We start from the raw sequence: 22,289 nt of genomic DNA, 5'->3' as shown, positions 1-22,289 counted from the left end.
TTAAAAAGGATATTAAAATAAGACATACATACATACAAGTACAAATACCGAGCCAGGAACAGACAAAGAACGGAGTACAGGAAAAACAAAACAAAAAAAGAAAAAAGCAGAAAAAAAACAAGACCTCCGTCCAACTCAGTTTTGGGTTACATAAACTTATACAATTTCTGCAGTTGTTTTATCAATGATTCTACACTCTGAACGTCGTAAGTGTTAACTACTGTCTGCTGTTATATATTTAATTCCCAGATTAATCTCAATATAATTTAGGAATTTGTTCCACTCATTTTTTAATTTGACCATATTACGGTGCCTAATTCTTTGTGTTAAACTCGCTAGTTCTATATATTGAAACAATTTCACTTGCCAATCTCTAATCGAGGGCATTTCGGGAGATTTCCACTTCTGTGCTATTAAAATCCTTGCCGCCGCCGTGGCATATTGAAAGAAGGTTTGGTCTACGTTTTTTATTTCCTCCTCAATCATGCCCAAAAGAAACACCTCGGGAATTTTAGGGAAATTATACTTCAAAATCTTTTTCAATTCCTCGTAAATTTGCCCCCAGAATCTCTTAACCACATCGCAAGTCCACCATACATGAAAAAAGGTTCCCACCTTATCTCTACATCTCCAACATATATTATCGGTATTCTTGTACATCTTTCCTAGCTTTGCCGGGGTCAGATACCAGCGATGCGCCATTTTTTCTAAGTTTTCTCGAAGGGTTGCACAGGCCGTAAACTTCATACCCTTTTCCCACAGAGTCTGCCATTTGTTGAGATCCACCTTGTACCCGAGGTCCCTATCCCATTTAACCATCGCGCCTTTCACCACGTCCTCTTTGGTGTCCCATTCCAGTAACTGTTTATACATTTTAGATAAGAGTTTATTACTACTTTCTAGAATTTCCACTTGATATTTCGATTTTTTTCCACTCATCCCTAGTTTTTTATGTTCACCCCAGAGTGCGTTAATTTGGTGAAAGTGTAGCCACTCCTTAATTTTATCCTTCATCTCCTCATAAGGCCTAATTTTCCATCCCTCTTCCGTTTTAACTAATAGATCTTCATACGTCCACCTTTCCCCTGTCATATTTAATTTCTTAATTTTAACAATGTCAATCGGGGAGAGCCACCAGGGGGTACCCTTTTCAATTACATTTTTATATCTATTCCAGACTTCCAGTAGCGGGCCTCTGATGATATGGTTGGAGAAGCCCCTGTGGACCTTCCCTTTCTCCTGCCACAAGTAGGCATGCCAGCCAAATCTTATATTAAAGCCCTCTAAATCTAGCATGTCTGCGTTCTTTAAAATGGCCCATTCCTTTATCCAACATAGGCAAACTACCTCGTAATATAGCCTTATATTCGGGACTGCGAAGCCGCCTCTATCTCTGGTGTCCGTAAGATATTTAAACTTGACTCTGGCCCTTTTCCCCTGCCATATAAACTTAGCTATAATTTTTTGCCAGTTCTTAAAGAAAAATAAATAAATCTTATTGTTCACTCTCAGGTCCTTTCCGCCACCCATATCTCATCTGCACAGTCTTAAGCATTAAAAATATACTGTACTTGGGGTGGTTAATACTTTTAGCAAAACCCCTCAGAAAAAAATACATTTATGAAAATTACAACAAAACTAAAAATTACAGCGCAGGTACAACAGACTAAAAACAGCAGTGATAAAATGCAGTTAAAAAGGCAGCATCTAAAATGGCTATCAGAAGAGATGGGTATTAGCAGCATACCAAGAAATGAGCAGCAGTGTGTTCAGGTGAACGTCCTTAGCCAAAATATCAGTGTTCCAAAATATTAGTGCTATGATAGAGAAGGTCATATGTGTGTGTGTGTGTGTGTGTGTGTGTGTGTGAGAGAGAGAGAGAGAGAGAGAGAGAGAGAGAGATTGCACATCTTAGTTAACAGAACACACACACACAGTGTGCGTTTTAGCAACAGAGTACTGTGAGATTTTCGGGGTGAGGCTTCCCCACTTCAGATTAGGCTTCAGAGAGATCCTATATCACTTCTGTTAAGCCCCCAGACATTCCAAAGCACCCTGATTTGGCTTGGTTTTGTACAAAGCCTTTGTACACCCATAGCACACACAACCTTCGAGTGAATAATAAAATTAAAGATTGAGAAGGCACTCCAATCTTAACTCCTGACAGCTGCAAAAATATATTTTCTTGCAATATGTCTCTTGCTCCCCCCCCCCTTCTAAATTAGGGAGCTGAGGTGAGGAAAACGTTGGGTGATGGAATCAGGACTGGGTTTTAGTGTGGCAGGACTGTAAATAAAGTTCTGATACTGAAAACAAATAGGCCATGCATGTATGCGGGAGGCACCTTGTTCCTTAATTCTATATTTACCACCATCTCCACCGCCCCTGTTTTGCACCCAGCTCCAATTGGTGTTCATTCTTCTAGTAAAAAACAAAATGGATCTAAAAAACTCCCAAGTCTTTTATGCACATATAAACCAGGGGTGGGCAGAAACAGAGTGCAGAACTTAGAATTGGCTTTGGTTGCCATAACATCTGCTTCTGCAACTCCTTGGCATCATCCCCTCTGTTCTTATGTCTCTAGCCTTTATTACAGAGCTGCTCTGTCCCCAACTCCAGCTTCTGCTAGCAAAAGTCCACCCATCTCACTGGTAGAGTGTAAGCTTGGCATGCAGGAACTCTATGTTTAGTCCCTCACACATCTAATTAAAGGGTTTAGGCTAGCAGGGGTGGGAAATATCCCTTGGAGAATTTCTCCAACTTGCATCATCAGTAAGATGGTGCTGGCGTATGCGGACAAATGGCCTGAAGCAGTTTCATGTACAGTGGTACCTTGGGATGCGAACGGGATCCGTTCCGGAGCCCTGTTCGCATCCCGAAGCGAACATAACCCGTGTCTGCGCGTGCGTGGGTCACGTTTCAGTGCTTCTGCGCATGACGAAACCCGGAAGTAACGTGCTCCGTTACTTCCGGGTCGCCGCGGAGCACAAATTTGGCTAACCTGAAGCGTATTCATCCCAAGGTATGACTGTACTCCCACGTACGACTGTGTTAGCTAGGCTTTAAACCCTCTTCTCCCAATGGCCTGGAAAGACAGGGAAGAGAGTGCAGCATCCACCTGTTTGGTTGGGGGAAATGGCGCTAGAGTTGACTAAACAACAAGTGGACTAAAAAAAGTGGACAAGAAGCTCTATTTTGCTAGAAGTATGGGACCAGGTCAAGGATAGAGTGAGTTTGCTTGGGAATCTTGCTTCTGTTGCTGCCTGCCCCCTCTTTCAATTTCAACTAATATTGGTTGAAATGCAACTTCGTTACACATTTTCCTGATTAAGAGTAGAATGTGTTGAGTTGAACACAACAAGCAGGTTATTGCCAGTGTTCGGAACCATAATAGTTAACTACCGTATTTTTTGCTCTATAAGACTCACTTTTTCCCTCCTAAAAAGTAAGGGGAGAAGTGTGTGCGTCTTATGGAGCGAATGCAGGCTGCGCAGCTATCCCAGAAGCCAGAACAGCAAAAGGGATTGCTGCTTTCACTGCGCAGCGATCCCTCTTGCTGTTCTGGCTTCTGAGATTCAGAATATTTTTTTCTTGTTTTCCTCCTCCAAAAACTAGGTTCGTCTTATGGTCTGGTGCGTCTTATAGAGCGAAAAATATGGTAACTAGAGAGGCAGGAGTTCTTGAAATGTGTGTCTTTTGATCCAGCACTCTGCAGAGCTGCTTAACCCTGCAGTAAGACTCTTACACAGCTCCATGCTGTCAGTCAGTTTTCTTTCCAGGCACTTGAGATGGTGCAGATACCTCAAGGCAGCGTAGATAGGATTGTGTTTCCTAGCCATTGGCTGAAGGAAATTTAAGCTTGTAGAGTTCAACTAATGGATGACTCCGAGGGCACTTGGCATTGCTGTCTTAACATTCTGTGTGCCAGAGATCCTGCCCCCAAGATTATTATGGATCTCGGCTCTTGTGTCAGTATGAGATGTCTTCTTTGGCATCACAGCACAGTGTAAAACAAACGAGGCCTGCTGTAAGCTTCTCTGCAAGCATTGTGCTGTTCACTTAAAAGGCCTTTTCCCCAAAGGAAGATATTTGTGCAGGTTTCAGCAGAATAGCATAACATTCATAGCTTTGTACCTTAAATTGTCCTGATGCCCACTTGCTTAGCTGAAGGTTTGGTGCCTTCCTACACTGTGGGCTACTGCAGTGTGTTTCAGGATCTTACCCACTGCATAGCTCTCCCCAAACTGAACACTAAACAGGGTGTGTAATGAAAAGGATAATTAATAAGGTCTCATTATAACCAGAGCTGGATAAATTGTGTGTGTCTGGAAATGTGATTCAGGCATCTGGGACTTGAAATTATTCTCTAGTCTTGCCAACAACCCCATCTCCTGAATTTAAAAAGAATTAGTTACCAGCTTCAGCAGTTGGCTAGCTAGTAATTGATACAGTACAGTGGTACCTTGGTTTAAGAACAGCTTAGTTTATGAACAACTTGGATTAAGAACGCTGCAAACCTGGAAGTAGATGTTTTGGTTTGTGAACTTTGCCTTGGAAGCAGAACATGTTCCGCTTCCTGTTGAGTATGTTCCATTATGGTCCTATGGCTGGGTCGGGATGGCATGGGGATGAGGGACCAACTCCCTTCTCTTGCGGGGGCCCAATTAGTGCCATTGCCTTCCATTAAGAGTTTGGGTGTAATCCTTGACGCCTCCCTTTCCATGGAGGCGCAGGTTACAGCAACATTTTTCCATTTTACAGCAACCAAGACGACATTTTTCCACCTTCACCGCATCAAGCAGTTGGTCCCTTACCTTTCCCACCCTGACCTGGCCACAGTGATCCATGCGATGGTCTCCTCCAGGCTTGACTACTGTAATTTGCTCTACGCGGGGCTGCCCTTGAAGCTGTCCCAGAAACTCCAGCGGGTGCAGAATGCTGCAGCGAGGCTCCTCATGGGGTCTCTGCCATGGGAGCATATTCACCCAGTGCTTTTCCAGCTGCACTGGCTCCCAGTGGAGTACAGGGTCAGATTTAAGGTGCTGGTTTTTACCTTTAAAGCCCTTAACGGCCTAGGACCCTCGTACCTATGGGACTGCCTCTCCCGGTATGCCCCACGGAGAGCCTCAAGGTCCATAAATAGCAACACCCTAGTGGTCCTGGGCCCTAAGGAAGTTAGATTAGCTTCAATCAGAGCCAGGGCCTTTTCAACACTGGCTCCGGCCTGGTGGAATGCTCTGCCTCATGAGACCAGGGCCCTGCAGGATCTGATTTCTTTCTGCAGGGCCTGTAGGACAGAGTTGTTCCACCTGGCCTTTGGCTTGGAGCCAATTTGATTCCCTCCCTCTCTTTATTTTTTATTTTTCCTTTCTCCTCCTGTGATGAGCTGCATTTTAATATTTTAAGGATTCAACATTTTAATGTTGCATTTTAATTTTGTTTTTAAGTTGTAATCATTCAACTTGTTTTTATTATTGCTTGTTAGCCGCCCTGAGCCCGGCCTTGGCTGGGGAGGGTGGGGTATAAATAAAAATTATTATTATTTGTAAATTGAGTCCCCTGCTGCTATGGGAAAGCACGCCTTGGTTTAAGAACGCTTTGGTTTAAGAACGGGCTTCTGGAACAAATTAAGTTTGTAAACCAGGGTAGCAATGTAATGGGTGAATGGTGTAGCAGCACACGGAAGTGGTAAAATGAGGGGGCCCTTTGGCCTTCTTAGCCATGTTGCACCACTTAGTACTCCTGGACAAGTGACATTCCTTTAAACACAACACATTCCCCAGGGGGTTGCGCTTTGCCTCCCAAAGGCAGCCTCTCAAGCATAGCCTAAAGGATCACACTGGCATGTTGAGCAGAGAATGTCTTGATATTCTTGCTGCCTTTATAATTGCAAAACCATGCACAATGACTTCTGTCAGAATGTGTCAAATCAGAAATTTACTAAGTTGTCTTAAAAAATACCTCTCTCTGGTTGTTTTTCAGCATATAAGACAGTATCTGGAGTCAATGGACCACTAGTAATCTTGGATCAAGTGAAGGTAACATTGTCTTTTTGTGGGTGTTTCCGTAAAAAGGCCTTGTTGTGACTGGCATTCTGCAGATTCTCCTGGCAACCTAAAATGGGAATGATCCTTCCTTCAAGGTTTGCATAAGGGCAGTTGAGTCTTCCCACTGCCGAGAGTATTTTCGTAATAAAGTATCGAGGCAACAAATGGTTTCTCTCAACGATGCTCGTTGAATTTCCCATTTTGATAATACCATTGCAGTGAGTGGTTGTGGCTTAAGCAAACTCAAAATGTAACGTGGATTTTTAAATATTACTTTGGAATCAAAATATTGCAACATTCTTGCATCCAAGCAAAACCCTTGAAATTATCAACAATAATTTTGGGTTGTGTCCTGTTTCATTGCATGATAGGAATTAATGGCTAAAATCCATGTTCAAAAGTCTTTGTTAAAGTAAAATTTGCCCCACTTGGCTCTTCCCAGCCAGTTATCTGACTGGTGCAGAGACCCTGTGGGAGTACAGCAGGAGCTATCAGCGCTGCTATGTCAGCTTCTACACCTGTCCTCCTATTCAGTCTACATGTGCTGTGGAAGATCACAAATAGGACTTGCCATAGAGGAAGGTTTCCTCTGAAACGTGTACACACACGTACACCTTGAGCAGCATTATATGGATCCTCTGTTCTCACTTGAGTTGTGGAGGCATATAAAAACCTATACCCTTTTCAGGGTAAAATTAAGTAAGTGTGCCCTGTATGTCATGGAAGAGAAAGAAGGTTAGACAGTACTGCTTGTTAGGCTTAGAATAATGCTGTTACAACTGGGGTTGCGCAAACAAGCCACCTCTATGACTGACAAAGCAGTAGCAAAAGGCTGACCGTGTTCCGATCTGAATAAATGTGTCTGATTAAGTTGTGAAAAGCAACATTAACATACACCTGTCTATAATTTCTGAATTTGGCCAGGAGGCTGGCATCTGTGCTTTCTCACTGTTCTTGATTTGAGTCTTTAATGTAGATCAGTTCTTTTCCTGATGGAAGCCTCCTGACCTCCTAACTTGTCACTTAGTTCCCTAGGTATGCAGAGATTGTGCACTTGACACTACCGGATGGAACAAAGAGAAGCGGGCAGGTGCTGGAAGTCAGTGGATCCAAAGCAGTAGTTCAGGTAAATGGTGGGGTGACCTGCTTGATGGAATTGATGTTATTTCCTGTGTATCTGTTCTTGGAGAAAATGGCTGGTCTTGGAAGGGTTGCCCTGTGTCTGCAAGTTTCACATAATATTTTATTTGGAAGCCAGTGGCCAGAAGACTTTTTAATTCCCAGGTAAGTTACTGCAAAAAATCCCATTTGTTTTACGTGTTGCTTTAGTATTCATGCTTTTAAAATGCTTTTCAAACTCTAGCGCCAGATAACCATACTTTTGCTTTTGCACTTTCTTTGTATTAAAAATAAATAAATGGCTGTTTGTCACCTCTTTTTAAGACTTTAAGAATTAATAGAACTTGGTTGCTTAAGGAATAAAGAAGCAAGTTGTGAGACAACCGATTGTAACTTCATTTGTTTAATGATACAGTGTGTTGTCTGCGCATTGTTTCATCAAAAAGTCTATTTTACCTACCTACTCATTCACTTGCAGAGCTTGTCCATGCAAATCGAAGCAGTGAGATTAAGCCCAAATATGAAATACTAAAATATTTGCCTCTTTTTTAGGTTTTTGAAGGAACTTCAGGTATTGATGCTAAGAGAACCTCATGTGAATTTACTGGGGATATCCTTCGAACCCCAGTATCTGAAGATATGCTTGGTAAGTACAAGATCCTTTTTCTTGGATTGATCACTAGTCCTTGGCCAGCTTCTAAGTACACTGATAGCTATACTGTTAATATAGTTGGTCTCCTGGTAACACGGACAAATGTTCTCTTGTTCTTTACTCTGCAGGGCGAGTGTTTAACGGATCAGGAAAGCCCATAGACAGAGGCCCTATGGTCTTGGCTGAAGATTACCTTGATATCATGGGTATGTTTACCATAACATTGCTAACATAAGGTTTGCCCTTTAATTTCTCAGAGAGATGTACTTTCAGCTTAGTGTTTGAAAGGTGCTAGTCAGCATAAATACAAAACAGTTTAGTGATTACCCATTGTACAGACAGGAGTTTAAGTAACTGCTTGCTTCTCAGATGATGGTTTTGTTTGCAGGAAACCAGAATGAGTTTCCCAAAGCTCTCCTTGTTTAGGATCAGCATTGGCAGTAGAGGGCTCCAGACACAGACTCATTCATAGCACATAAATAGTATGTTGCCCTCAGGTCATGCTGAACCCTTAATATTACACACCATGTTAGATTAAATGTCAGAAATAGCAAAGTTGTTTAAAGAAAACCTTATTGTAAATAGAACATTGAGAAAGTTTCCTTCCAGTGTGCAAGTCTCAGAACTTAGGAGTGGAACACTGGATTTGAAACTTGAATCTAACTTCTTGAATCTGAAACTTGAATCTAACTTCTTGGAAAATGCAGGTTGAAAATGATGTTTTCCCCCCTGTCAAAATGAAATAGGTCAACCAATTAATCCTCAGTGTCGAATCTACCCAGAAGAGATGATTCAGACTGGCATTTCTGCTATAGATGGCATGAACAGCATTGCCAGAGGACAGAAAATTCCTATTTTCTCTGCTGCTGGGTTGCCCCACAATGAGGTAGGTGTTTTAGCAGGACTTAATGCTCAGTTTTTGTTGTTGTTGTTGTTACTGAATTTATATACTGTACCGCCCTATACCCGCAGGTCTCATATACCCGCAGATCTCATATACAGGCAGGGCGGTTCATAGAATAAAATCAGAAAATAAAACCACAAAATACAGAATCAAAATGAAAACAACAACCCAAATGACACCCCCCCCCCAAAAAAACCACCACACATTCTAAAATGGCATAGTGGTCTACTGCAGCTTTTGTGTTTTTTTTTATACGGCTTAGAGTTTTTTATATTATAGGTGGCACAGAAATGGACAGGAAGAGGGTGATCAGGAAGAGTGGGGATATTGAAACCAGTCCCTTGTCATGGCCAGATCACTTCCTGCTGATATTAAGCTTTCAGCACTTTTTCTCCTCTGCAGAGGCGGGGGACCTATTAAGATAGTCTGCCCTTGGAGGCTGATCATAGAATCATAGAATCATAGAGTTGGAAGAGACCACAAGGGCCATCGAGTCCAACCCCCTGCCAAGCAGGAAACACCATCAGAGCACTCCTGACATATGGTTGTCAAGCCTCTGCTTAAAGACCTCCAAAGAAGGAGACTCCACCACACTCCTTGGCAGCAAATTCCACTGTCGAACAGCTCTTACTGTCAGGAAGTTCTTCCTAATGTTTCCAGATTCCACCTAATCTTCTTTCTTGTAGTTTGGATCCATTGCTCCGTGTCTGCTTCTCTGGAGCAGCAGAAAACAACCTTTCTCCCTCCTCTATCATATCACCCCTTAACCTCCTCTTCTCCAGGCTAAACATGCCCAGCTCCCTTAGCCGTTCCTCATAAGCCTCATAAGCTGATGTAGCCAAAGGATTTCCAGATAGCTGATATGATTGGCGCTCCTGTCAAAGCCCTGGCTGGCCTCTGGAACACCCAGATTCACACAGTGCAAAGAGTGCTAATAGTCTGCAGAGGGTGGGGTATTCCGGATATACCCTGTGCTGCAGAATAATCTTAATGTGTGTGCTCTGTGTAATATTGGAATCAGACTAATACTTTGGAGGAAACAAATACCTTCTGGTGCCACTTAATGATGTACTCAGATGCTATACCACAATCCTTGCTCCTTCTCCCTGGTTCTCATGCTCCTGGTAGTTTTTATTGCCCTTGGGATGAAACATTGGCAGATGTGGCCTACTGTGCATGCATGAATGGGCCATGCCTCTTAGATTCTAAGTCTGAGGTTCTTCAGGTCTTATTGGCTAAATAAGAGGATATAAACGCTTCTGAAATATAAATTACCTTGTTCACTGGGGGAGATCCCTCTCTGAAACCCTAGAAAGCTGCTACTAGTAAGTGCAGACTCTACTAAGATAGATGGACCAAATGGACTATATTCAATGCAGCTTCCTTATATACCTTGGGCATACCTGAAACAGAAAAATATATTTACGTTATTTACAGGCTGCCCTATAATGCTTGGCAGCTTACAGAATAATAAAAAAATGAAATAAAAAAAATACACCTGTACAACAAAAAATACAGTAAAACAAAACTTAGGTATTAAAACACCGAATAAGCATTTTTAAAAAAATGGGTTGGATTTAGTAATGTTTTGATAGTTTTTTTTAACCCCCATGATATTTGCATCTCTTATGAACACATTTTATTGCTTGGCAGGCGTCTTAACATACTACCCTACGTATTTGAGTACATCCTATACAGTAACCATTGTGTTTAGCAGTCTGTCAAAGACGAGTAAGCATGCTTTTGGTGGTATCCAATCAAGCGCTAAGGAACCTGTTCTGCTAACACAAGGATTTGTGCACGTGCAGTGGTCACTCTCTGTGCACCCCTAAATCTATTTAGGGGGTTCCAGCACCTCCAGAGAAGATGGGGGTGCAAGACACATGTGCGGCAAGGGTAGGAAGTTCCCTTGGGCATGTGTAAATCCTTGCGCGAATGCAACAAGCGCTTTGGATACTGCCCTGTGTTTTGTTCTTATAGTTCATATATGATAAAGCAGACTCTCAAGTCCCCTTCTCTTGTCCCTTGGAAATCTTCCTAGAAATTAAAGCCTTGTACATTGAAAACATGGGTGACTCTGGAATATCCTTTTTCAGATAGCAGCTCAGATCTGTCGCCAGGCAGGCTTGGTGAAGAAATCCAAAGATGTGATGGACTACAGTGAAGATAATTTTGCCATTGTATTTGCTGCTATGGGAGTAAGTAGCTAAATGCATACAAACTGAGTATTCCAGTTCATTATCTGTCACCATCTTTGCTGCCCAAGTTGGAGGTACTTTTATGTAAATAATTCTGCATGAGCTATTTAATGTGCTATGGAATTGGCATCTATGAAACAAAGTACACAGTATATGTTCATCTCAAAAACCTCTAATTTTGGTCCTCAGACTAGCTGCAACAGGATTCCTTGTTCACATGTATAGAAGAACTTAGCCAGGGTACACTTTAAGAGTTGAGACCTTAGTTTCGATGGGAAAGCTGGCATCCCATTGAGAAATGATCTCTTTCCTCTGCAAAGTAGTGTTTTCACTTCTATGCTTTGGTCATGCACCAAAGAATTGTTCTCAGGGATTTGGAGCAGATGCTTTATATTATAACAACCTGAGGACTTGTGCTTCCCCTTTAAAACTTCCAGTTTTAAATGTGAGCTGCAGTTCCTCCAGTTCTCGTTTTCCTTGGCTCTTTTGTCTGCTCCCTCTTTCACCACTATTGAGCAGGAAAGGTGAGCAAAAGGGCAAGGGAAGGAAAAAATGGGGTAGGGTGGAGAAGTACAAAATGTAGCATTGGCTCCCTTAGTTGGACTCCAGCACCTTTTAGCCCCAGTTAGCATGGCCAGTGGTCATAGGATGGTGAGAGTAGTAGTAGTAGTAGTAATAATAATAATAATAATAATAATAATAATAAGTTTTATTTATACCCCGCCCTCCCCAGCCAACACCAGGTATAAAAACAATTGATTAAAATACAACTTAAAAACAAGATTAAAATACAACATTAAAATGCAGCCTCATTTCAGTAGAAACTCAAATCAAAAACTTTTGGGGGATGAAAACGTCAAATCTTCACCAAGGCCAACTATCCAGGCTGGTCCTACATGGGCCAGAAAAAAGCCAGGGAAGTCCCCAAATAGGAATTCCATCACAGACGGAGAAAGGAAAGGGGGGGAGGGGATGAGTCCAGCAACATCGACAGGACTATCTCTGCTTTTAATAATCACAACTGTTGGTGTTAAATCGGCTGTGTTAACTTTGTATTATCTATCAAAGCATGAAGGAGGAGCCACCCTCCACTGCTTGACAACACATTGGCTTTATATCGTTTTGACAGATTGAAGAGGCAAATATGAGAATATACAGCATGTGCATCCTTAGTTAAGGATAAGCAACAGTCAGAACTGGAGAAACCCATCCGTTTTTATGCTGTCCACATTTTGGAAACTTTCATAAATTGGGTCTAAATAATACTTGGCTTTGCAACTGACCTAGTGTTGATGCTTTGCTGTAGGTGAACATGGAAACAGCTCGATTCTTCAAATCTGACTTTGAAGAAAATGGCTCCATGGATAATGTGTGTCTGTTCCTGAACTTGGCCAATGATCCAACGTAAGTCAAAAAAAATGTGACTTTATATAGAGCTGGAGGAAATGTAGGGAACTGAGAAATGGAGAAACTTGTCTCCTTCTTCGAAAGACTATATTGAAATGCAGTCATTGTGCAAAGTTGGATAGAAATTTGGCAAAATGGTAAACATTTAGGAAAACAAATTTCTCTGTTACAATGAGCTTCGCTTCTCAAACAACATCCAAGTCTCTCATATACATCTAGGACAGAATGGAAGATGGCTGTAACATGGCACTCAAATGCCTAATCCATTTATATTTTCCTTTTAAAAACTTTTATTTATGCAATTTTAACAGCTTTTATACAGTATCCACCGCTTATCTCTTTTCCTAAGACTTCCCAGTCCATCTCTCTATGGCATTCTAGAGGAATCTTGATCTGCTGCATATCCTGATAATTTGACCCATTATCATTTCAAGTCTTCCTCTTTTGATGCTACCTGCTGCTCATACGTTAACTCCTACTTGTAGGTTAAATTGTATATTATACGTTCTAAGAAAATTTCCGAAACACCTCCACTCTTATTCCTTTAGTTTCACGGTCATGGTTACTAATTCTGTGTATTCTATCAATTTGTTCTGCCAAATTTCCTTTGTGGGTATCTCTTCTTCTTTCCTTTTTTTCATATATACTATTCTAGCTGTAGCAGTTGCATACAGAAAAATATTGAGTGCCTTTTTTGGAATGTTGTCACCTGTTCCATCTATATTTTCAATTGAAATTGAGTCCTGGAAAGAGACTTGTAACAGGGAGCTGACAGTCGACAACCAAATCTGCTACTCCTACATATTAAAAAAATGTGGAAAACAGGTTGCATTCTTCTTGGCTACCTTTTCCTGCCCACCTGGTGTGCGTATCCTGAGAATGGGGGAAGATTCGGGTTTGCTTCACATTTCAGAGCGGATCTAGCTATTTCAACCCCACAGTCCCGTGTGTGGATCAGAACATAGATTTGTGGATTAAGCCACATAATCAATGAATCTTTCTATATAGGGGTGTGTAATGTACTTGCAAAGTGGTCTGAGGGCTGTTTTTTATTTCACTAACATGCTACTTGGGACAGCTAACATTTCCTTCATGGCCACACAGTAAAAAAACAACAACCCACTATTTTGAAATACTCCCACAAAGCAGCTGTACATCATAATGAGTCATCCCTCAAGAAGAAGATGGCTGCCTCCATAAGTGCCTCTGGAAAAGATGCAAAGTTGCTTCCTGGAAGCATTTCGAAACTGCTTTTTTTAACCTTATGGCCAGCAGGAGGCATCAGCTGCTTTAGGAAACTTTAAAAAGTTAAAGCAAGAAAAAGGCAGCCCTTGGACCACCTCGTAAGTACTTTATTTAAACAGATGGATTTTAAGGCAAGAAAAAAAACCCATAAATAGAATGATGAGATGGAGCTGGGTTTGTGCAGGTATGAAACGAGTATTGGGGGGGGGGATAGGTTGATCCATCCAACCCTGGCCTATCTCATTTCAGCATAACATATGACTTGAGTGTACACATTAAAATGCAACACATGTAGGCTAAGATTGCCTTGTTGATTTCTGGATTGTTTTCATTCTGACCTAATTTTATGTGTGTGTGCCTTATACACACAAGGACACCTGGTGGTGTCTGACATTAGGAAGTAAGAGGGATGGAATGGGACTTTATTTGCTTCCTGTCAAATGGAAAGCCATCACTCAAAGAGTATTGCCCAATCAGGCCTTCAGTCACAGCCAGCTGCTTCCAGCCACCCAGCTATGAAAGCACATCTGATCAGATTTGGAAAGATCCGATTCATTGTTTGTAGCTTGTACTTTCAGTATCAATCTCTTGATACTTGGGGGGGAAATGAACCTCAGGCCCAGGAGCCAAATGCATTCCTCCAAGCCTGTCTGTCTGGCATGTCAGTCTCTCTCCAACCATGAACCCCCTTAAATGTTTTTGCTAGACTGGAATATGCCCTTTAACGTGGACAATTGCTTCTTGCTTCATAGAGGATGGCGGGGGGTATAATAATGTGTGTGGTAACTAGCTCTACTGTGTACAAAGGCAAAAATTATATTTGTTGCCCCATCCATTTATACCTCTGGTCCCACCCAACTCTGGCAAGTGGCCCCCGGAAGGTTGCTCCAAAGGGAATGCAGCCCTTGGTCTGAGAAAGGGTCCCCAACCCTTTACCACAGGTGGTAGAAAATGTTGCTAACTCTTTAACCACTAAACAACTCCTTATGCATATTGACTGTTGCACTAGACCTTTCTCCTTCTGAACTGCTCTTTCTCAGAAGTAGGCATTAGGCTTGTGCCGAGTATCACCTCCCATTCTGCATCCACATTAATTGGACTCCCATTGCTCTTTTTCAGCATTGAGCGCATAATCACGCCTCGTCTTGCTCTAACCACAGCAGAGTTCTTGGCTTATCAGTGTGAAAAGCATGTATTGGTTATTCTGACGGATATGAGCTCCTATGCAGAGGCGCTGAGAGAGGTACTTTATTTACTGTATTCAGCAGACCAGTCCTTGCCTTGCATGCAAGTACTTTGTCAAAAGGCCGAAATTCATTAATTAGGGAAGCTTGAATCGCACCTTTGATGACATGGAAGCTCACAAATTGCTCCAGAATAAGTTAACCAAACCTGGAGAAGGAGGATACTGAGTTACTGGACTTCTGATTACTTGTGAGGTGCTTGAAGAACCTGCTGTTTATGGTTCTTAGTGAATAATGATTACCTTTGAATGTTCCAATATGCATGTATTTTGTGTTTTCTACTAGGACATTAATGCAGAGGTGCTTTGAAAATTCAAAATGGCCTTTGACAACCTTTTCAAATACTACCCCAAACTCATCTTCATTGTTCCCGACAGCCCATAATATTGAGGGGGATTAGGCAGGAGTTGACACTGGCCCATATACTTGCACACCTGGGTATCTGAGTTTAAAATGGAATAAATTACCTTTCATCAAGGGGCACTTCCCCATTAATTCTGTTCATCACTTCTTATGAGACATTTTTCACTCTGCGAAGCTGCAATTGAACACACCCTTTAGACTCATCACTGCAGACTGCGCTTGTTGCTGCTGCAAGCTATTATACAGTGCTTTGCATTGTACCCAATAAACATTATCCTTCATCCCATAACCCAAGGGTACAGAACCTGTGACCATTGTTGTTGGACTACAACTCCTTTCAGCCCCAGCCAGCATGGTCCATGGTCAGGGATGATCGGGAGGGCAACAGCCTGGTCATAAAAAGGCCCTGATAGACTCAAGTTTGACAGACAGGATGGAGAGATAAGGGTTAAGTGGTCAGTGGTCTTCAGATCAGCAGAGCAGAAGCCCATTTCAAAAACGACTTAAGGAGTTTTGATGCTGTCAGATCGTGAGCTTCCTTTTCCCCCATTTGATTTTGCAGCTTGTCCTGTAAGTCCAACCTTTGCTAACCTTTTGCTTTTGTTCTAATTCCCCAAAGGTCTCAGCAGCCAGGGAAGAAGTACCAGGCCGGCGTGGCTTTCCTGGTTACATGTACACTGATCTGGCCACAATCTATGAACGAGCTGGGCGAGTGGAAGGCAGGAATGGGTCCATTACTCAAATTCCTATTCTCACCATGCCCAATGATGGTGAGTCCTTGTCTTACATTGCTCCTACCATATTGTTTCCATCTAGTCCACAGATACCAGGTGAAGCTCCGCTTTTCCTCAGCACCCGTTCTATCGCCACTCACTTGGCAGATGCATAAGGCTTCTGTCATTGCTAGATGGCTGGAGGAAAACCTGAAGAGTCTTCTGACTTGCAAGAATTGCGGGAGAAGGAAAGAAACCTCTCCCAAGTTTCCTCCAAATCACAAAGTTCTTAGACTTCCCCTCCAGTAAATGTGGAGCGAGAAGCAAGCGCTCTGCAAAAATATTTGGAGAGAGACAGAAACATCAGGCCTTCTTAATTTTTGGATTTTTTTAAAACAGCAATGAGAAAGAGGTGAAAATTCAATGTATACCCCCATTGCATGCCTGGTTTGCACTCTACATCATGCCAAACCTTGGCTTAGTGAGGCCATGCAGATATCTGGGCTTGCAGCCACATTGCTCCTCCATAGTGGTTTTTGCTGCCATGGTGAGCTAAGCTAAGGTCTGACTTTGCATGTTTTCCTAACCTTGGCTTCGCTCAGTGCCAAAGCAAAAATTGTCATGGAAGAGCAAAGCAACTACAAGCATCACTACACGATCCTGCAAATCTCTGCAGTCCCATTAAGCCAAGGTTTGGCTTAGCATTTTGTGTAAACCAAGCCAGTGACACATATTGAGACCAGGTTTGCATATCCCCATAGGGCAGGCATGACCAAACTTGGCCCTCCAGCTGTTTTGGGACTACAATTCCCATCATCCCTGACCACTGGTCCTGTAAGCTAGGGATGATGGGAGTTCATCAAACAGCTGGAGGGCCCAAGTTTGGCCATGCCTCCCATAGGGCAAGGAGAGAGAGTTTTTCTTCCTCCAGTAGCTAATGGTTTCTTTTCCCTCAGCTTTCATTATCCAGATTAGAGTCTTGAGTATTTTCCTCCTCTACTTCCTCCTGTTTGTACTTCTACAGACAAAATCCATACTTGCTACATTTCCCCCAAATACCACAAAAATCCCTATTCTCAAAGACTTTAGATGATTCTGTTACCCATGCTGCTGAGATAAAATCAGTCTTCCTGCTCGGTCAAGTCTTGATCATTACAGCATCATGATACATCACCTGCAGCAGCTAAAAGAAATCTGAAAGCACAAGATGCTTAGAAAAGCTGGTGTGAATTTTAATCTGTTTTAGTATTTTAACGTCTTGTATGTTTTAGTGTATGGTATTTTTTCCCTCATGTTATAGTCTAAAACACTTTGAGGATTTTTTTTTTACAGCCTAGTGGTATGTAAATTATATGAAATAAGCAAATAAATAAATGTAACTTGTTTTTCAGACATTACCCACCCCATCCCTGACTTGACGGGATACATTACTGAAGGCCAGATCTATGTAGACAGACAGCTGCACAACAGACAGGTCAGTATGCTATCTTGAGATTGTTTCAGGGTGTCTTCAGGATGTAGTGTCATGCCCTTCTACTCCTCTGTACTTCTTGAGACAGGCAGTTTTAACAGCAATTGTCATACAGTGCTGTCTGCCTTGTATTATCAGGGTGCTCATGAGACTTGATTACAAGAGGCAAAACTGGGGGTGTCTTAAAGGCACAGGCATTATGGTAAGGTGTTTCAGCTAGGTTGTTTAGTAATTAATATTGCATTGTTAGCAGCGCCAGAAATGTTTATTTGGTGCCCAACATCATTGAAAGATTTCCAATGTTTATTTTATTTTAAGTATTTATAAACAGGTTAATAAAAAATGTCTAAGCAATGAACCTGATAAATAAGGTAAACAGTCATAAAACAATTTGCCAGCTTACATTTAAAGGCTAAATTTCTTCTGAAGGATGTATTACTTCAAAGCTGTATTCCTTGATGAAGCTGGGGAGGAAGGAATTCTTTTTAATAATACTGTACAGTGGAACATCGGTTTTCGAGTGTCTTGGAAGCCGAACATTTCGGAAGTCGAACGGCTTCTGAGGTGTGCTCTTCAATTTTCCTCATTGAAATTGCCGACAGTCCTTTGCGCCTCAGTTGTTGGACGTTTTGGAAGTTGGAATGGTCTTCCAGAACGGATTACATTTGACAACCGATGTTCCACTGTATTACAAGCCAGGGAAGTGCAAGGGAGGTATCAAACAGGGAAATGTCTGCTTTCTGTTCCTATGCTATTATTTTTGAATCAAACCATTTAACGTCATGTCACAACAACCTGTCCCAAGCTCCTGCAGCTCTTAATTTTCACGTCTCTCCTTCCAGATTTACCCACCTATCAACGTACTTCCCTCTTTGTCTCGATTGATGAAATCTGCTATTGGAGAGGGGATGACCAGGAAGGATCACGCTGAGGTTTCAAACCAACTGGTAGGTGTGACTGTTACCCTTTTAAGTGCAGTGGACGCTCGGGTTGCGAATGTGATCCGTGCAGGAAGCATGTTCGCAACCCGCAGCATTCACAACCCGCAGCGCTGCATGTGCGCACGCGTGGGTTGCGATTCGGTGCTTCTGCGCATGTGCAAAGCCCGATTTAGCGCCTCTGCGCATGTGCGACTGCCGAAACCCAGAAGTAACCCGTTCCAGTACTTCTGGGTTTCAGAGCATCCGTAACCCCAAAAAAACGCAACCTGAAGCGTCTGTATCCCAAGGTATGACTGTACATGTCTTGGAAGGTGGGCGGTGACATAGTGGACAAGCTATTGTGAAACTTCAAGTTGTTTCTTTTAGGATTTCTAATTTTAAAGAGGTGGGGGCATGAACGTGGCCCTTCAGATGTTGCTGGGCTCCATCTGCCAGCCCAGCCAGCATGACCAATGACCAGGCATGATAGGAGCTGCAGTCCAAGATCAGCTGCTGGACCACAAGTTAAATCTGTTAGTGCTTGGGGAATCATATCCTGGCTACCTGTCCCTGACCACACTCTCCTTTCCCCCTAGTATGCGTGCTATGCCATTGGGAAGGATGTCCAAGCCATGAAGGCTGTTGTAGGGGAGGAAGCGCTTACTTCTGATGATCTTCTCTATCTTGAATTCCTGCAGAAATTTGAGAGGAACTTCATTGCTCAGGGTAGGTATACCATTCATCAGATGCTCAGTGTTGCATAACTGTTTCTTCACCTCTCAGAAGCATGTTCCAATCCCTTCTTAGAGGGCAACTAGATTTTCCTTGTGCCATCAGTGGGGGAGAAAAGGAAAGAAAGAACCTGCGAGGTTTCCAGAGTCGAAAGCCCCAGAGTTTAGGTGCAACCTGTTGGTTTTCTGGCATTCTTATTAAGCTCTTTGAGCGGAGAACCCTCAGCCTTTCTCCCTTCCTCTGATGCTTCCATCTGAGCTATTTATATGATAGCTATAGGAATGCGGAAGCAGGCCTTCTCCAGGTTTCCTTGCTCCATTATAGCTACATCCCTCTTTTGTTTAGTTCCAGTGTGCGCTGGAGAACCCAGCCACACCTTTGCCCTGTGCATCGCCCTCAGAGGGAAAAGCTACCTTACTGTCATAAAAACTGGACTTAACCTCCCGGGGGGGGGGGTCCTTTGCCTACATGAGAATTTAAGAAGAGTCCTGTTGAATCAGGCCAAAGGCCCATCTAGTCCAACATCCTGTTCTCATTGTGGCCAAATAGATGTCTATAGGAAACCTCCAAGCAGGATTCGAGCAGAACAGCATTCTCCCCATTTGCAATCCCCAGCATATTAAAAGGCATACTGTTTCTTGAGAGTGGAAGTAGATTAATAATAGTAGCAGTATAGTAGTAGTAGTAATAATAAATAATAATAATAATAATAATTTTATTTGTATCCCGCCTATTTGACCGGGTTGTCCCAGCCACTCTGGGAGGCTTCCAACATACATAAAAACACAATACAACATTACACATTAAAAAGCTTCATGGCCTTATCCGCCATGAATCCTCTTTTAAAGCTATCCCAGTTGGTGGCCATCATTACCTCTCGCGAGTGTGAACTCCGAAGTTTAACTAGGTGCCACCTGAAAAAGTACTTCATTTTGCCCGTCCTGAATCTTCCCACATTCAGTGCCATTGGAGCATTCCAAGTTCTAGTACTATGAGGGAGAGGGTCCGTACCAGTGTGTAACCATGCCAGCGGTTATTCTTTCAGGGGCCTACGAAAATCGCACTGTTTATGAGACGTTGGACATCGGCTGGCAGCTGCTACGTATCTTCCCCAAGGAGATGCTGAAGAGAATCCCTCAGAGCACCTTGGCAGAGTTTTATCCCCGAGATTCCACAGCAAAGCACTAGCTGCACCTTCACCTTCCATGAAACGCTGGGTTTTCTTCCCTTGTGTTGGTGTTTACTTGTCATCCCTGTAATTAAACCAAGAATAAGTGACATATTTGTGCCAGTGTTCCTGATGTGTTAAGCTGATAACAGAGTTTAAAATGCGCCCCTTCTCTCAAGCACTAGGATCTTGAATTGTTTACATTTAGAGAGGGGAAAATGTTCTTTTGCAACTCTTATTTGGTTTACTGGAATATTTTTTTTTAATTTAGGCAGTCTTGGAGGAAGAAAATCCTTGAGGCTGGAGTTTTCTACCCATTGCACTGTGAGAAAAGTAATAAAGTCACATGGGAGGTGTAGTTGAATAAAAGTTAAAGAAGTCCTCTTCTCCTTAGCCCAGACTGCCTTTGCCCAGTCAAAAGTTCCACCACCCTTTGTTCTGTTGTGTAGAAGAGGCACAGGGGGCATGAAAGAGGCACACACAACAGAGCATAGTGGTGGCTGGTGGCAGGTCAAACCCACAAATCACCTCTAGCTTCAATTATGGCTGAGAAAATTACGCAGCAATGACATTGCAATGTTTGCACACCCTGGTGCTTGCCCAGTAACAGGTACAAGATTCCTACCTCTTCCAAGAACTTGGCACGAGGTCCACTTGCTTGTTCCGCCAGTCTAACCTGCCTGTTTCACTGTCTCCACCGCCACTTTGTGTAGAGGTGGACATAATACGAAACTGAATAGGGATCCTGCCTCTACCTACCCAACCCTGAACTGCAGAATCATTGCGACTGGAGAACCCAGCTGGTAAAGTGGCTGAGCCCATAGCAAATGGAAATTTATCCTGAGCAGTGTCAGCCTTCATAATGCCATTGAGAAGATATCCCAGCACTTTCAGACTGCGCATCACAGAATATAACCTCATCCCTTGAAAGCGATGGACCCTCCGATTTAACTTGTCTCATCAAACATTACCCAATAAGGTAGGAAAGGGTGATGGCAAATCAAATGTGCGAAGGGAGGATATTTTAAATTCTGTTATTAAGCAGTCCTTTGGATGACACTGGGTTCTGAACCGACCTTGGGTTTGTTTTTAAACCGCCTTCCGATTGTGAAGTTGGCTAGCCATCGTACACTGGGGGAAAAACAGCTTGATGGCGGCCAAATGCTTATATGGAATTGATTTCGATGCCCGGAGGCAAACAGGATCTTTGTGTCTTCTCCTTGATTTTGCTTTCCAGGCTATTCTACACCCCAGCTTCAGCGACCCAGATCGCAAACTGTTGGCAACGTCCTAGATCATGGCTGGGAGTTGGTCAGAAGGGTTTGTTGCGGCTCAGGCCGCGTAGACTGTGGTGGTTCCAGCATCTTCCCCACCCACCATGCAGCCCTCCCAACGCGCTTTCCTATGCAGATCTTTCTTGTGCTGTTTTTTGGTCTGTGTGCTCTGTAACCTGGGTGCAGTAGCCTTTTCTTTACTCTAGCGCATTCCATCAAAGTTGTGTCAATTCTATTTTTCTCTGGACAGAGGAGGGGAAATTGTGGGGATGGGGAGATAGCATGAAATATTTTAATGTAGAAAACTGTGATATCTGAATAAGTTAAACATGAACAATAAATGTAAACAAAATGAGACTCTGTTCTCTGCTTAAGAAGTGGTTGATTCTTGATTTCTCTGGGGGGTCCATCACAAGCTCCTCTTAGCAGATTCCTCAAGGGAGCGTTCTATGCCCAGAAGCTTGGAATACTCAATTCTGGAAAAGGATCTCCTGGGTAGCGCCCCAGGGATGATCTTTGGCTCAGTAGGTGTATCTTGCCAGCCAACTTCAAAGTTGGATGACTGCCATTGATAATTCACCCTCCCTGACTTTGGAGGTTATTTCGATCTGCTGCCACCTTGGATGACTTGTTTCAGCTGCCAAGTTACTTTGATAATGCACTTAAATACCGTAGAGAGAAAGAGGCACAACTCACATAGCCTACTTGGAGTCTGAAATGTGCCTTCAGCAGATGTGTAGGCTATGGCACTCTAATCAGTAAAGCTGTAGGACATTTGTACATTAATCAGTAAAAATTTAGTTTTATAGAAATATTTATATCCTGTCCATCT

General features: G+C 42.7%; 1 protein-coding gene across 1 annotated transcript in view; it reads left to right on the top strand.

Annotated features, from left to right (window-relative positions):
* The window catches only part of ATP6V1B2 (ATPase H+ transporting V1 subunit B2), a 29,962-nt gene extending 8,148 nt beyond the window's left edge, over positions 1-21,814 (top strand). Inside the window, exons 2-14 of the mRNA XM_081843314.1 lie at positions 5,983-6,038; positions 7,075-7,173; positions 7,719-7,812; positions 7,947-8,024; positions 8,565-8,704; positions 10,819-10,920; positions 12,227-12,324; positions 14,692-14,815; positions 15,799-15,949; positions 17,284-17,366; positions 18,206-18,310; positions 18,880-19,009; positions 20,061-21,814. Of these exons, the coding sequence (XP_081699440.1) occupies positions 5,983-6,038; positions 7,075-7,173; positions 7,719-7,812; positions 7,947-8,024; positions 8,565-8,704; positions 10,819-10,920; positions 12,227-12,324; positions 14,692-14,815; positions 15,799-15,949; positions 17,284-17,366; positions 18,206-18,310; positions 18,880-19,009; positions 20,061-20,203 (1,403 nt within the window). The 3' untranslated portion in view covers positions 20,204-21,814. The remainder of the gene's footprint in view (positions 1-5,982; positions 6,039-7,074; positions 7,174-7,718; positions 7,813-7,946; positions 8,025-8,564; positions 8,705-10,818; positions 10,921-12,226; positions 12,325-14,691; positions 14,816-15,798; positions 15,950-17,283; positions 17,367-18,205; positions 18,311-18,879; positions 19,010-20,060) is intronic.
* The last annotated feature ends 475 nt before the right edge of the window (positions 21,815-22,289 follow it).

Source organism: Podarcis erhardii (genome assembly GCF_964252035.2).
Source record: "Podarcis erhardii genome assembly, chromosome: 16".
Classification (NCBI taxonomy): domain Eukaryota; kingdom Metazoa; phylum Chordata; class Lepidosauria; order Squamata; family Lacertidae; genus Podarcis; species Podarcis erhardii.
The sequence above is the reverse complement of the archived record's forward strand: the minus strand, read 5'-3'. Positions and strand labels throughout refer to the sequence as shown.